General features: G+C 46.4%; 1 protein-coding gene across 1 annotated transcript in view; it reads left to right on the forward strand.

The window, feature by feature from the left end:
• The window catches only part of LOC139559548 (oxygen-regulated protein 1), a 123,096-nt gene that overhangs the window by 37,364 nt on the left and 70,732 nt on the right, over positions 1 to 15,000 (forward strand). The window contains exon 11 of the mRNA XM_071375638.1: positions 1,667 to 1,731. Within this exon, the coding sequence (XP_071231739.1) occupies positions 1,667 to 1,731 (65 nt within the window). The remainder of the gene's footprint in view (positions 1 to 1,666; positions 1,732 to 15,000) is intronic.

Here is a 15,000-nt window from a genome sequence, read left to right on the forward strand (position 1 = left end):
ATTTGCATTTTTGCCAAATACATTCAAACTATTTTTAGTAGTAAAAAATTACATTTATTTTCTAATCAGTAGTTTTAAACAGACAAATCTTTCATTTTTTAGCCAAAGATTTTTTAGACTATACATTTGTTACTGAATTAAGAACTTGGTTTACTAAGATTTGTACAAAGTTTAAATTACTTTTAACCATTTCAAACAAGTTCTTTGTCAACAATGAATTTGGCTCTTCTTACTTTTCCTTTATACCCCACAAACAACATTTGAAGTTATAAATACCACTGCAAAAGTCCTATCAAAGTTAAGAGTTAAGAGTCTGTGTTTTCCAGAGTATCATTAGCAGTGCACTGCTTAAGTCAGTATAGTCAAGCATGGCCAATATGGCGCTTACCGGCTGTCTTTCACAGTTTTGTGGAGGGCTTGGACTTGCACAGTCACCTTGATCACAAAGATGAAGTTTCCTTGGTCTTGTGGTGTTATAAATGCTCCTTTCACTGCGGTCTAAAGACAACAGCAGAGCCAGGTGCTGGCACGCCCTGATTGCCTGGAAGATTTGTTCCACCTGGTTCACCACTGATTGAAGGAGGAGGAGTTTCACCACTGAGGAGCTCCCAGGCAGTTTGTCAGCACACCTCCCACTCAATCTTCCCACGGAAACCGATGGAAAGATCGTAAATCAGCACCTACATACTGCCGGTCAGCTCCGAGTTTGATCCTCAACTGGTAGCAAGACAACCAGGCGTCGAACATCTCTGTGCAGGACTGTGGTTTGCGTAGCTTCTTTCAGGACTTTGGCCGATGGCCGGTTTAGTGCGGGGTTTGTAACAGGAAGGCAGGAGCTTTGGACCACTTTGACGTTCACGTCTCGAACAATGCCCTTAGCATCTGGATTAACGCTCACCACCCGTCCTAGCTTGAATTGGCCCCTCACTGCATTTTGGTCACACAACCAGACAATATCTCCGACAGCAACGTTGCGATATGAAGTGTGCCATTTACTTCTCAGAAATAAGTTTGGGCCGGCAAGCTGGCTCCAAGACCTCCAGAACTTGTTGACCTGGTTCTGCATCTCTCTGAGTCTCTTGTAAGGGTAGTTCGCAAAGTCAAATGTTCTGATCTCACCGCTTGGAGAGGCTCGGCCCAGGAGAAGTGTGTTGGGTGACACATACTGCACGCTTTCTTCATGGCTCTGCACCCTGGCATCTATTGGGCATTCGTTGGCAAGGTTTGCAGCAAGTTGTAGTGTTGTCTGAAGCTCGCTGTAGCTAAGGCCAGTGTTGTTGCCCAGGCTCTGCAGTGCCTTCTTGAGAATGCGAACAGCGGCTTCAGCAGCCCCATTGCGGTGAGGTGAGTCAGCAGGGTGAATTGTCCACTCCCATTTGGTACCTTTTTGAGCCGACATCTCTTCTATTGAAGTTCTATTCTGAGCATCCAGGAACTGGTACAGCTCTCTTAGGACAGGTTTGGCGCCGATGAAGTTTGTCCCCGGGTCGGACCAGAACTTTCTTGGGTGCCCTCTAATTGCAGTAAAGCGTTGGTAAGCCATCAAGAAGCTCTCTGTCGACATTGTGTTGACCAGGTCTGCATGAATTGCCCTGCTGGCCATACAGCTGAAGACGACACCCCACACTTTCATTGAGACCCGTTTCTTGATGTCATCTTTGACAAGGTACGGTCCGAAGAGGTCGACTGTAGTGAACTCGAACGGAGCTGCAGGTGTGGCTCTTTCAGCAGGTAAGTCAGCCATTACCTGTTCGCACCTTCTTGCCCTTGACTTTTTGCAGAAAAGGCAGTTATCCACTATTTTTTGGGAAATTTTCCTTCCTTGGATGACCCAAGCTTTCCTCCTCATTTTCAGCAGGGTTGCAGCCACACCTTCATGACCCTCCTCGTGCGCCTCCCGTTCCAATAAAGTAGAGACCCATGCATTGAAAGGCAGAAGGGGAACTGCAGCGCCATCCTCCCTGAAGCCATGGATTCTCCCACCGCAGACTAGTAACCCAGATTCTGGCTCTCTGTACACAACCAAGCGGTCCGTAGTGGTAGTTGGGAACGTCACCCCCTCTTGAGCAGCAAGATAGATGTCTCTTATTGCCTCTTGACGTTCTGTGGCGGTGATAACTCCTTTTGTGGGAATCGCCTCCCACTTTGGGGTCTCGATGGACTTTGTTGCAGATCTAAACTTTTTGGCGGCTCTCCAGATAAAAGCAACAGTCTTGATTAGACACTTTAGGCTACTAAAGCGCCTCTCATCCACCAAGTTTAGGACAGCTGCACCAGCAGGAAATCGTCCCACAAGACTTGGAAGACTTCTTTTCGCTTGGGCTCTGGTGAGTGCTGCCACAAATGACTTCTTTTGCATATTGTTAATGCTCTCTCGAGCTGTCACAGACACATCTTTTGATGACATAATTGGCCACTCGCTCTCTGGAAGATATAGAAACTCTGGCCCTTGCTGCCACTCTGAATGGGCATCAAGTTCCTTTGGCCCAGCTCCTCGAGTGATAATTTCGGCTATGTTGAGTGGTCCAGGGATCCACCACCAGTCCTGTAGCCGTGTGCTCTCTTGGATCTCTCCAATTCTATTAGCGAAGAAAGTCTGAAATCCATAGCTTTCACGCTGGATAGCTCCAAGAACAGTCTGACTGTCTAACAAATGGTACCACCTTTTTATCTGGATCTGGGTATGCTGTTCAAAGTACTTTTTCAGGCGGCTTGCAAAGACTGCACCGCAAAGTTCCGCTTTGACTGCATCCCCCTTCTGGTCTAGTGGTGTCAGCTTTGCTTTTGACTCCACTAGTCGAATTGTTAATTGTTTGTTGCAGTTCCACCGCAGATAGAGGACAGCACCATAGGAGCTTTCACTGCCATCTGAAAAAGTGACAGCGACTGGTTCAGTTGTTGCCTTTGGTGGAGTAAGAGCTCTTGGGAACATTACTTTGCTTAGCTGGACGTACTCCTCAAAAATTCCAATTGCATCTTTGCGGAGCTCATCCGACAGGGGAAGGTCCCATGTGTCCTTGACCATGCTGCACTTTGGTTTTGCCTCTTGGAATGCCCTTCGGACCAAGATAGCCCCTCTTTGCTTTGATGGCGTTGTCAGGCCAACTGGGTCGTACAAACCAGCAACTTGACTCAGCAGTTCACGTCTTGTCAGCGGGTCTGGTGTCTGTGCTCGTACTTCTTCTAGCAGTAAGTCTTGCCCAAGTCTCATCTTTTTCTTCCGCCTGGAGAAGTTGACCCTCACCATGACATGCAACATGTCTTCATCCACAATGTAGCCGAGACCGAGCGCCTTGTTGTCTTCCTCCTTAAGCTGATTTGGCAGGACAACAACATTTGGTGATGCCTTTTCTCTTTCTCCTTTATTTTGGCCTGAGAAGACCCAAGGCTTCAGTGCAAACCCTCCTGCTTTTAGAATCAGCTCCACATTCTTTGTGATGACTTCGAGTTTTTCACGGCAGTTGTGGGATGTCAAGATGTCATCGACGTAGCTGTGCTCATGTAATACTTGGCATTCATCTGTGAGGTGGCTGAATTGAGGCAGGTTAGCCGTCTCCCTCATGGCCAGTTGTGCTATGCACCCTGCTGGCTTGTCCCCGATATTCACTCTGGTTATGGCGTATTGTTCCACCTCATCGCCCTCTGAATCCCGCCACAAGAACCGGTGTTGATGGACTTCCCTCTCCTCGAGCCACACAGAATTGTAAATTTTTCTGACGTCTCCTAGAGCGGCGTAGGAGCCTTGGCGGAACTTGAGGAGGACAGCTCGAATCGGATTGAGAACGTCAGGGCCTTTCATCAGAAGGTCATTGAGACTTTGGCCTTTGTACTTCTGACTGCTGTTCCAGACAAGTCTTACCGGAGTTGTAACAGAGTGGGGGTTGGGTGCGATAAGATGACTAATATACCAGACAGGTCCATTCCAGTTGGTTAGATCCTCTTTGGTCAGCTTTCTTGCAGCCCGGCGGTCAACCATTTCGTGGACTTGAGCACCATAGGCTTTTTTCCACTGCGGTTCTTTGGCGAGCTGTCTCTCTGTTCTGAGAAAGGTTGCCTCCACTGCTTTTATGTTGTTTGGCAATGTAGATGGGTCAATGAGCCATGGATACCTTGCATGCCAGTGTGGACTATCACTGTGGTCATCAGCACCAACATAAGTCAGGCCATCCTTAACAACTTCCAGCTCCCTTTCTTCAGCCAGAGTCATTTCTTTGCCACCAAGTTGACAACTGCCGCAGCGACATCCTCCACATTTTGGGGTGCAGGGGGCGCCAATGCTATCCCATCTCCACCACTCAATAAAATCCCGAGTGGAAATAGCAGAATAAGAAGACTTGATGGTAGGTTTGGCGCAGATATGTTCTTCATACATCAATGCTGCTGTCCTCATGGATCTGGCGAAGTGCGCTCTGGACTGGTGTGCTGTAACTGTAGCCTCTTCAAACAGACCAGGGTGTGTCCCTGCAATTGTCTTTCCCAATGGCCCATCCCATAGTACAAGGTCCCCAACGGTGCGTATTTTCTGTGGGACCAGTCGCCCTTCCTTATGGCTTATCAAAAGCTGTATCTGTCTTGGTCTAACAAGTTCATTTTGGGGGACATCTGGAAAGAATTTTTGGAGTCTTTTGGCTGTCACATGTTTGTGAATCTCTGCAATGCTGTCCAAACCATAGCAGAGGAGTTGGTGGGATCTGACATTGCCTTGCTCTGTGCGGACCCGGATCTTTAGGAGGTACCGTTTTGTGGTGACTTGAACTTTCATTCCTCCCACACCATGGACAACAAGGGTTATGGCTTCACTTCTAAGGTTCAAACGATCAGCTGCATCATGAGTTATATAGTTTGTATCCGATGCCAGGTCGATCAAAGTCCCAACTTTTTGTCCTGCATTGGCCGTGACCTCTAAGAGCATCATGATGACTGGCCACTCCACTATTCCATTCTCTGCTAGAAGACTGGGTTGGTTGGACACAAGAGAGGTTCTGGCTATAGTGTTGCAAAAGGCATTGCAACACTTCTCTGCAAGTTCAGGTGAGAGACTTTTAATGAACTCTTCTTGGGCTTGGGTATAACGCTCTCTTGTGTCACCTCCCACTTTGCTGTTACTGGACCTCTGGACGACATTCCCTTTGGATGTACCAGCTCTCGGGCAGAGGTAATAGTGGTGTTCTGTAACACGCTGTTCTATGCAGTCTGGCCTCCTGCACAGAAACTCTGATTTACAATAGTCACCTTCCTTGTGAATCTCCAGGCATCTTTTGCAGGCTCCCAGCTTCAGGACAGCATCTCTTTTCTCTGACAGCTTAAGCGTGCGAAACCTTTGGCAGAAATATAGCCTTTTCTTATGCTTGCAGTCTCCGCAGACCACACATCCTTGAGCCTGGTCGCTTAGTTGGGTGGAGGTTCTGGTTCGAGCTTGCCGAGGTTCAGATTTCGGTTTTGGTTCCTCCTCTCTCAGTTGGTCCAGCTTCTCATAGATGGCTTCTTGACCTTGAAGAAACTTGTGGAGGTAGTCAAATCGCTTGTCTTCTTCAGCTTCATCACCTTTGCCAGCTACATGAAGAAGCCATTCCTTCTTCAGGCCATCAGGAAGTTTACTCTCTATTGTCTTTGTTACAAGAGGGTTCTTTATAGCACCGGTCTTGCCAAGCTCGTTCAGATCGACCAGGGCTTTTTCTACAGATTGGATGAGCTCAACAATCCTCCTGGGCTGGTTACCTTTAACTGCTTGGAGTCTTTGGAGCTCTTCTACTATCTCAAGGGCTATAGTTGTCTTATTTCCAAAGCGGTTCTCCAAGACCCGGAAAACCTCCTCAGCAGTTGTGTAAGTTGTAAGGTGAAGGTCTCGTAAGGTCTTTTCATCCACACTGTCGAGAAGTTGGAACTTTTTAACCTCTCTGGATCCAGTAGGTTCTCCCTGCATCTGGAGCGCTTCCCAGTCTTTTTTCCACCGGTGAAACTCTCGGTGGATGCCAGAAAACTTTGGGAGTTCAGCAGGCTTTAATTTAATTGCTGGTGTGACCACAGAACTGTTTGAAGTAGTACTCAATCTGCTGGTTTCTCCTCTAACGTGTGCCCCTGTAAAGTCTGCTTGTCTTATTGTGAGATTTGGCAGGATAGTTTCAAGGTCTTTGATACGACTCTGGAAATGTTGTTGCTCTGCTGGGGGGGCCCAGTACTTCCAATGTTTATGCACCTCCTTCGCAGCCTTCACAAGTTTCTCTAGTTGTCCGATCATGAAGAGATATGCATCTGGGTTTTTACTTGGGTCCACAGCTCCCACGTTTTCTGCTTGCGACTCTGCTGTTGTAATTGCTTGTGTCAGTTCATATTCCCCGAAATTGGCCCACAATGTCTTTTGTATGAGGTCCTTTTGTATGAGGTCCTTTAGCTCTTGCAGTTTCACACTCATTGGCTGTTTTGACCAAGTCAGACTTCTGCTGCTCGCTCAACTCCTCTGCATGAGAGTTTTCTTCAATACATTGCCCCTCTACATCATCGTTGGCTTCCAGGACTCTGCCAGCTTCTGCAGTGAGCTTCCTAAAATTGTCTCTGAGCTCCTCTTCTGACATCATTGTATGCATTCGTAGCACATTATTGGCCAGACGGGAAAACTGACGCTTCGCTGATGTCCTTGCGGTCTTCAGCTGCTCCACCAGTAATGAATCAGCCATTTCAATCACAGCAGCAGGCGGGAACAGTCTTTACTTGTCTCTCCGGACACGTGTGGTCACTTTTCTGGTCCTTTTCCAGTCTTGAGCCACGGTTTTTCACTGTCAAGTTTTGACCCCTTTCTTGTGCAATTCCCCACTTGAAAAGGACAGTCCCTCCACATGAAGATTTTAACTGGATTTCACTCAATAAACAGCCATGGAATCAGTTGTTTGTCTTTTATTTACCATTCTTTGGTTGGCAGTAAACAGGTGAAAAACCTCAAAAAAGAGATGACAAATACAAGTTACTATTTGAGTTGACAGCCCAATGAAATACACAAAATTATCCACATTCACCTCAGATAAACACATTTCTGCCATTATAAAATACAAGGTTTCCACTTTTAAGCAAATGTTTCCCAAAATAGAAACCCACCATTTTTAATTAAATGAGCAGAATCAGCATATTTTTATCTAAATTTGCATTTTTGCCAAATACATTCAAACTATTTTTAGTAGTAAAAAATTACATTTATTTTCTAATCAGTAGTTTTAAACAGACAAATCTTTCATTTTTTAGCCAAAGATTTTTTAGACTATACATTTGTTACTGAATTAAGAACTTGGTTTACTAAGATTTGTACAAAGTTTAAATTACTTTTAACCATTTCAAACAAGTTCTTTGTCAACAATGAATTTGGCTCTTCTTACTTTTCCTTTATACCCCACAAACAACATTTGAAGTTATAAATACCACTGCAAAAGTCCTATCAAAGTTAAGAGTTAAGAGTCTGTGTTTTCCAGAGTATCATTAGCAGTGCACTGCTTAAGTCAGTATAGTCAAGCATGGCCAATATGGCGCTTACCGGCTGTCTTTCACAGTTTTGTGGAGGGCTTGGACTTGCACAGTCACCTTGATCACAAAGATGAAGTTTCCTTGGTCTTGTGGTGTTATAAATGCTCCTTTCACTGCGGTCTAAAGACAACAGCAGAGCCAGGTGCTGGCACGCCCTGATTGCCTGGAAGATTTGTTCCACCTGGTTCACCACTGATTGAAGGAGGAGGAGTTTCACCACTGAGGAGCTCCCAGGCAGTTTGTCAGCACACCTCCCACTCAATCTTCCCACGGAAACCGATGGAAAGATCGTAAATCAGCACCTACATACTGCCGGTCAGCTCCGAGTTTGATCCTCAACTGGTAGCAAGACAACCAGGCGTCGAACATCTCTGTGCAGGACTGTGGTTTGCGTAGCTTCTTTCAGGACTTTGGCCGATGGCCGGTTTAGTGCGGGGTTTGTAACAGGAAGGCAGGAGCTTTGGACCACTTTGACGTTCACGTCTCGAACAATGCCCTTAGCATCTGGATTAACGCTCACCACCCGTCCTAGCTTGAATTGGCCCCTCACTGCATTTTGGTCACACAACCAGACAATATCTCCGACAGCAACGTTGCGATATGAAGTGTGCCATTTACTTCTCAGAAATAAGTTTGGGCCGGCAAGCTGGCTCCAAGACCTCCAGAACTTGTTGACCTGGTTCTGCATCTCTCTGAGTCTCTTGTAAGGGTAGTTCGCAAAGTCAAATGTTCTGATCTCACCGCTTGGAGAGGCTCGGCCCAGGAGAAGTGTGTTGGGTGACACATACTGCACGCTTTCTTCATGGCTCTGCACCCTGGCATCTATTGGGCATTCGTTGGCAAGGTTTGCAGCAAGTTGTAGTGTTGTCTGAAGCTCGCTGTAGCTAAGGCCAGTGTTGTTGCCCAGGCTCTGCAGTGCCTTCTTGAGAATGCGAACAGCGGCTTCAGCAGCCCCATTGCGGTGAGGTGAGTCAGCAGGGTGAATTGTCCACTCCCATTTGGTACCTTTTTGAGCCGACATCTCTTCTATTGAAGTTCTATTCTGAGCATCCAGGAACTGGTACAGCTCTCTTAGGACAGGTTTGGCGCCGATGAAGTTTGTCCCCGGGTCGGACCAGAACTTTCTTGGGTGCCCTCTAATTGCAGTAAAGCGTTGGTAAGCCATCAAGAAGCTCTCTGTCGACATTGTGTTGACCAGGTCTGCATGAATTGCCCTGCTGGCCATACAGCTGAAGACGACACCCCACACTTTCATTGAGACCCGTTTCTTGATGTCATCTTTGACAAGGTACGGTCCGAAGAGGTCGACTGTAGTGAACTCGAACGGAGCTGCAGGTGTGGCTCTTTCAGCAGGTAAGTCAGCCATTACCTGTTCGCACCTTCTTGCCCTTGACTTTTTGCAGAAAAGGCAGTTATCCACTATTTTTTGGGAAATTTTCCTTCCTTGGATGACCCAAGCTTTCCTCCTCATTTTCAGCAGGGTTGCAGCCACACCTTCATGACCCTCCTCGTGCGCCTCCCGTTCCAATAAAGTAGAGACCCATGCATTGAAAGGCAGAAGGGGAACTGCAGCGCCATCCTCCCTGAAGCCATGGATTCTCCCACCGCAGACTAGTAACCCAGATTCTGGCTCTCTGTACACAACCAAGCGGTCCGTAGTGGTAGTTGGGAACGTCACCCCCTCTTGAGCAGCAAGATAGATGTCTCTTATTGCCTCTTGACGTTCTGTGGCGGTGATAACTCCTTTTGTGGGAATCGCCTCCCACTTTGGGGTCTCGATGGACTTTGTTGCAGATCTAAACTTTTTGGCGGCTCTCCAGATAAAAGCAACAGTCTTGATTAGACACTTTAGGCTACTAAAGCGCCTCTCATCCACCAAGTTTAGGACAGCTGCACCAGCAGGAAATCGTCCCACAAGACTTGGAAGACTTCTTTTCGCTTGGGCTCTGGTGAGTGCTGCCACAAATGACTTCTTTTGCATATTGTTAATGCTCTCTCGAGCTGTCACAGACACATCTTTTGATGACATAATTGGCCACTCGCTCTCTGGAAGATATAGAAACTCTGGCCCTTGCTGCCACTCTGAATGGGCATCAAGTTCCTTTGGCCCAGCTCCTCGAGTGATAATTTCGGCTATGTTGAGTGGTCCAGGGATCCACCACCAGTCCTGTAGCCGTGTGCTCTCTTGGATCTCTCCAATTCTATTAGCGAAGAAAGTCTGAAATCCATAGCTTTCACGCTGGATAGCTCCAAGAACAGTCTGACTGTCTAACAAATGGTACCACCTTTTTATCTGGATCTGGGTATGCTGTTCAAAGTACTTTTTCAGGCGGCTTGCAAAGACTGCACCGCAAAGTTCCGCTTTGACTGCATCCCCCTTCTGGTCTAGTGGTGTCAGCTTTGCTTTTGACTCCACTAGTCGAATTGTTAATTGTTTGTTGCAGTTCCACCGCAGATAGAGGACAGCACCATAGGAGCTTTCACTGCCATCTGAAAAAGTGACAGCGACTGGTTCAGTTGTTGCCTTTGGTGGAGTAAGAGCTCTTGGGAACATTACTTTGCTTAGCTGGACGTACTCCTCAAAAATTCCAATTGCATCTTTGCGGAGCTCATCCGACAGGGGAAGGTCCCATGTGTCCTTGACCATGCTGCACTTTGGTTTTGCCTCTTGGAATGCCCTTCGGACCAAGATAGCCCCTCTTTGCTTTGATGGCGTTGTCAGGCCAACTGGGTCGTACAAACCAGCAACTTGACTCAGCAGTTCACGTCTTGTCAGCGGGTCTGGTGTCTGTGCTCGTACTTCTTCTAGCAGTAAGTCTTGCCCAAGTCTCATCTTTTTCTTCCGCCTGGAGAAGTTGACCCTCACCATGACATGCAACATGTCTTCATCCACAATGTAGCCGAGACCGAGCGCCTTGTTGTCTTCCTCCTTAAGCTGATTTGGCAGGACAACAACATTTGGTGATGCCTTTTCTCTTTCTCCTTTATTTTGGCCTGAGAAGACCCAAGGCTTCAGTGCAAACCCTCCTGCTTTTAGAATCAGCTCCACATTCTTTGTGATGACTTCGAGTTTTTCACGGCAGTTGTGGGATGTCAAGATGTCATCGACGTAGCTGTGCTCATGTAATACTTGGCATTCATCTGTGAGGTGGCTGAATTGAGGCAGGTTAGCCGTCTCCCTCATGGCCAGTTGTGCTATGCACCCTGCTGGCTTGTCCCCGATATTCACTCTGGTTATGGCGTATTGTTCCACCTCATCGCCCTCTGAATCCCGCCACAAGAACCGGTGTTGATGGACTTCCCTCTCCTCGAGCCACACAGAATTGTAAATTTTTCTGACGTCTCCTAGAGCGGCGTAGGAGCCTTGGCGGAACTTGAGGAGGACAGCTCGAATCGGATTGAGAACGTCAGGGCCTTTCATCAGAAGGTCATTGAGACTTTGGCCTTTGTACTTCTGACTGCTGTTCCAGACAAGTCTTACCGGAGTTGTAACAGAGTGGGGGTTGGGTGCGATAAGATGACTAATATACCAGACAGGTCCATTCCAGTTGGTTAGATCCTCTTTGGTCAGCTTTCTTGCAGCCCGGCGGTCAACCATTTCGTGGACTTGAGCACCATAGGCTTTTTTCCACTGCGGTTCTTTGGCGAGCTGTCTCTCTGTTCTGAGAAAGGTTGCCTCCACTGCTTTTATGTTGTTTGGCAATGTAGATGGGTCAATGAGCCATGGATACCTTGCATGCCAGTGTGGACTATCACTGTGGTCATCAGCACCAACATAAGTCAGGCCATCCTTAACAACTTCCAGCTCCCTTTCTTCAGCCAGAGTCATTTCTTTGCCACCAAGTTGACAACTGCCGCAGCGACATCCTCCACATTTTGGGGTGCAGGGGGCGCCAATGCTATCCCATCTCCACCACTCAATAAAATCCCGAGTGGAAATAGCAGAATAAGAAGACTTGATGGTAGGTTTGGCGCAGATATGTTCTTCATACATCAATGCTGCTGTCCTCATGGATCTGGCGAAGTGCGCTCTGGACTGGTGTGCTGTAACTGTAGCCTCTTCAAACAGACCAGGGTGTGTCCCTGCAATTGTCTTTCCCAATGGCCCATCCCATAGTACAAGGTCCCCAACGGTGCGTATTTTCTGTGGGACCAGTCGCCCTTCCTTATGGCTTATCAAAAGCTGTATCTGTCTTGGTCTAACAAGTTCATTTTGGGGGACATCTGGAAAGAATTTTTGGAGTCTTTTGGCTGTCACATGTTTGTGAATCTCTGCAATGCTGTCCAAACCATAGCAGAGGAGTTGGTGGGATCTGACATTGCCTTGCTCTGTGCGGACCCGGATCTTTAGGAGGTACCGTTTTGTGGTGACTTGAACTTTCATTCCTCCCACACCATGGACAACAAGGGTTATGGCTTCACTTCTAAGGTTCAAACGATCAGCTGCATCATGAGTTATATAGTTTGTATCCGATGCCAGGTCGATCAAAGTCCCAACTTTTTGTCCTGCATTGGCCGTGACCTCTAAGAGCATCATGATGACTGGCCACTCCACTATTCCATTCTCTGCTAGAAGACTGGGTTGGTTGGACACAAGAGAGGTTCTGGCTATAGTGTTGCAAAAGGCATTGCAACACTTCTCTGCAAGTTCAGGTGAGAGACTTTTAATGAACTCTTCTTGGGCTTGGGTATAACGCTCTCTTGTGTCACCTCCCACTTTGCTGTTACTGGACCTCTGGACGACATTCCCTTTGGATGTACCAGCTCTCGGGCAGAGGTAATAGTGGTGTTCTGTAACACGCTGTTCTATGCAGTCTGGCCTCCTGCACAGAAACTCTGATTTACAATAGTCACCTTCCTTGTGAATCTCCAGGCATCTTTTGCAGGCTCCCAGCTTCAGGACAGCATCTCTTTTCTCTGACAGCTTAAGCGTGCGAAACCTTTGGCAGAAATATAGCCTTTTCTTATGCTTGCAGTCTCCGCAGACCACACATCCTTGAGCCTGGTCGCTTAGTTGGGTGGAGGTTCTGGTTCGAGCTTGCCGAGGTTCAGATTTCGGTTTTGGTTCCTCCTCTCTCAGTTGGTCCAGCTTCTCATAGATGGCTTCTTGACCTTGAAGAAACTTGTGGAGGTAGTCAAATCGCTTGTCTTCTTCAGCTTCATCACCTTTGCCAGCTACATGAAGAAGCCATTCCTTCTTCAGGCCATCAGGAAGTTTACTCTCTATTGTCTTTGTTACAAGAGGGTTCTTTATAGCACCGGTCTTGCCAAGCTCGTTCAGATCGACCAGGGCTTTTTCTACAGATTGGATGAGCTCAACAATCCTCCTGGGCTGGTTACCTTTAACTGCTTGGAGTCTTTGGAGCTCTTCTACTATCTCAAGGGCTATAGTTGTCTTATTTCCAAAGCGGTTCTCCAAGACCCGGAAAACCTCCTCAGCAGTTGTGTAAGTTGTAAGGTGAAGGTCTCGTAAGGTCTTTTCATCCACACTGTCGAGAAGTTGGAACTTTTTAACCTCTCTGGATCCAGTAGGTTCTCCCTGCATCTGGAGCGCTTCCCAGTCTTTTTTCCACCGGTGAAACTCTCGGTGGATGCCAGAAAACTTTGGGAGTTCAGCAGGCTTTAATTTAATTGCTGGTGTGACCACAGAACTGTTTGAAGTAGTACTCAATCTGCTGGTTTCTCCTCTAACGTGTGCCCCTGTAAAGTCTGCTTGTCTTATTGTGAGATTTGGCAGGATAGTTTCAAGGTCTTTGATACGACTCTGGAAATGTTGTTGCTCTGCTGGGGGGGCCCAGTACTTCCAATGTTTATGCACCTCCTTCGCAGCCTTCACAAGTTTCTCTAGTTGTCCGATCATGAAGAGATATGCATCTGGGTTTTTACTTGGGTCCACAGCTCCCACGTTTTCTGCTTGCGACTCTGCTGTTGTAATTGCTTGTGTCAGTTCATATTCCCCGAAATTGGCCCACAATGTCTTTTGTATGAGGTCCTTTTGTATGAGGTCCTTTAGCTCTTGCAGTTTCACACTCATTGGCTGTTTTGACCAAGTCAGACTTCTGCTGCTCGCTCAACTCCTCTGCATGAGAGTTTTCTTCAATACATTGCCCCTCTACATCATCGTTGGCTTCCAGGACTCTGCCAGCTTCTGCAGTGAGCTTCCTAAAATTGTCTCTGAGCTCCTCTTCTGACATCATTGTATGCATTCGTAGCACATTATTGGCCAGACGGGAAAACTGACGCTTCGCTGATGTCCTTGCGGTCTTCAGCTGCTCCACCAGTAATGAATCAGCCATTTCAATCACAGCAGCAGGCGGGAACAGTCTTTACTTGTCTCTCCGGACACGTGTGGTCACTTTTCTGGTCCTTTTCCAGTCTTGAGCCACGGTTTTTCACTGTCAAGTTTTGACCCCTTTCTTGTGCAATTCCCCACTTGAAAAGGACAGTCCCTCCACATGAAGATTTTAACTGGATTTCACTCAATAAACAGCCATGGAATCAGTTGTTTGTCTTTTATTTACCATTCTTTGGTTGGCAGTAAACAGGTGAAAAACCTCAAAAAAGAGATGACAAATACAAGTTACTATTTGAGTTGACAGCCCAATGAAATACACAAAATTATCCACATTCACCTCAGATAAACACATTTCTGCCATTATAAAATACAAGGTTTCCACTTTTAAGCAAATGTTTCCCAAAATAGAAACCCACCATTTTTAATTAAATGAGCAGAATCAGCATATTTTTATCTAAATTTGCATTTTTGCCAAATACATTCAAACTATTTTTAGTAGTAAAAAATTACATTTATTTTCTAATCAGTAGTTTTAAACAGACAAATCTTTCATTTTTTAGCCAAAGATTTTTTAGACTATACATTTGTTACTGAATTAAGAACTTGGTTTACTAAGATTTGTACAAAGTTTAAATTACTTTTAACCATTTCAAACAAGTTCTTTGTCAACAATGAATTTGGCTCTTCTTACTTTTCCTTTATACCCCACAAACAACATTTGAAGTTATAAATACCACTGCAAAAGTCCTATCAAAGTTAAGAGTTAAGAGTCTGTGTTTTCCAGAGTATCATTAGCAGTGCACTGCTTAAGTCAGTATAGTCAAGCATGGCCAATATGGCGCTTACCGGCTGTCTTTCACAGTTTTGTGGAGGGCTTGGACTTGCACAGTCACCTTGATCACAAAGATGAAGTTTCCTTGGTCTTGTGGTGTTATAAATGCTCCTTTCACTGCGGTCTAAAGACAACAGCAGAGCCAGGTGCTGGCACGCCCTGATTGCCTGGAAGATTTGTTCCACCTGGTTCACCACTGATTGAAGGAGGAGGAGTTTCACCACTGAGGAGCTCCCAGGCAGTTTGTCAGCACAACTACTAATAATAAGAAGAAGAATAATTGTACTACTACAACTACTACTACTAACACTACTGCTTCTACTACAACTACTAATAATAATAATAATAATATTACTACTACTAC

The sequence above is a fragment of the Salvelinus alpinus genome, chromosome 30 (genome assembly GCF_045679555.1).
Source record: "Salvelinus alpinus chromosome 30, SLU_Salpinus.1, whole genome shotgun sequence".
Lineage (NCBI taxonomy): Eukaryota > Metazoa > Chordata > Actinopteri > Salmoniformes > Salmonidae > Salvelinus > Salvelinus alpinus.